Source organism: Egretta garzetta, unplaced genomic scaffold (genome assembly GCF_000687185.1).
Source record: "Egretta garzetta isolate BGI_Z169 unplaced genomic scaffold, ASM68718v1 scaffold145, whole genome shotgun sequence".
Classification (NCBI taxonomy): domain Eukaryota; kingdom Metazoa; phylum Chordata; class Aves; order Pelecaniformes; family Ardeidae; genus Egretta; species Egretta garzetta.
Genome location: NW_009259687.1, coordinates 1,500,410 through 1,500,655, shown reverse-complemented (window position 1 = coordinate 1,500,655; position 246 = coordinate 1,500,410). Strand labels below are relative to the sequence as shown.

Genomic DNA, 246 nt, shown 5'->3' with positions numbered 1-246 from the left:
CAGGAGCTGCGCCTGCCCTTGCTGGCACCTAGCGAGCTGGCGACGCTGGAGAGCCACAACCAGCGGGACCTGCTCATCCCGGTGAGCTGCCGCCTCTCCTCGGGGTGCCCCAGCTCACCCCCGTGGCTGGAGGGTGCTGCAGGGCCGGGTTTGGGGGCCACTGCGCTGTGGCCATGCTGATGCCCCATCCCTGTCCCCATCCCCGTAGGTGGAGAGCATCGCGGCGGCCTGGCGGTCCCACGCGCT

General features: G+C 71.5%; 1 protein-coding gene across 1 annotated transcript in view; it reads left to right on the top strand.

Annotated features, from left to right (window-relative positions):
- BTBD19 (BTB domain containing 19) overlaps nucleotides 1-246 on the top strand; it is a 13,055-nt gene that overhangs the window by 10,488 nt on the left and 2,321 nt on the right. Inside the window, 2 exon segments of the mRNA XM_035894193.1 lie at nucleotides 4-81; nucleotides 209-241. Of these exon segments, the coding sequence (XP_035750086.1) occupies nucleotides 4-81; nucleotides 209-241 (111 nt within the window).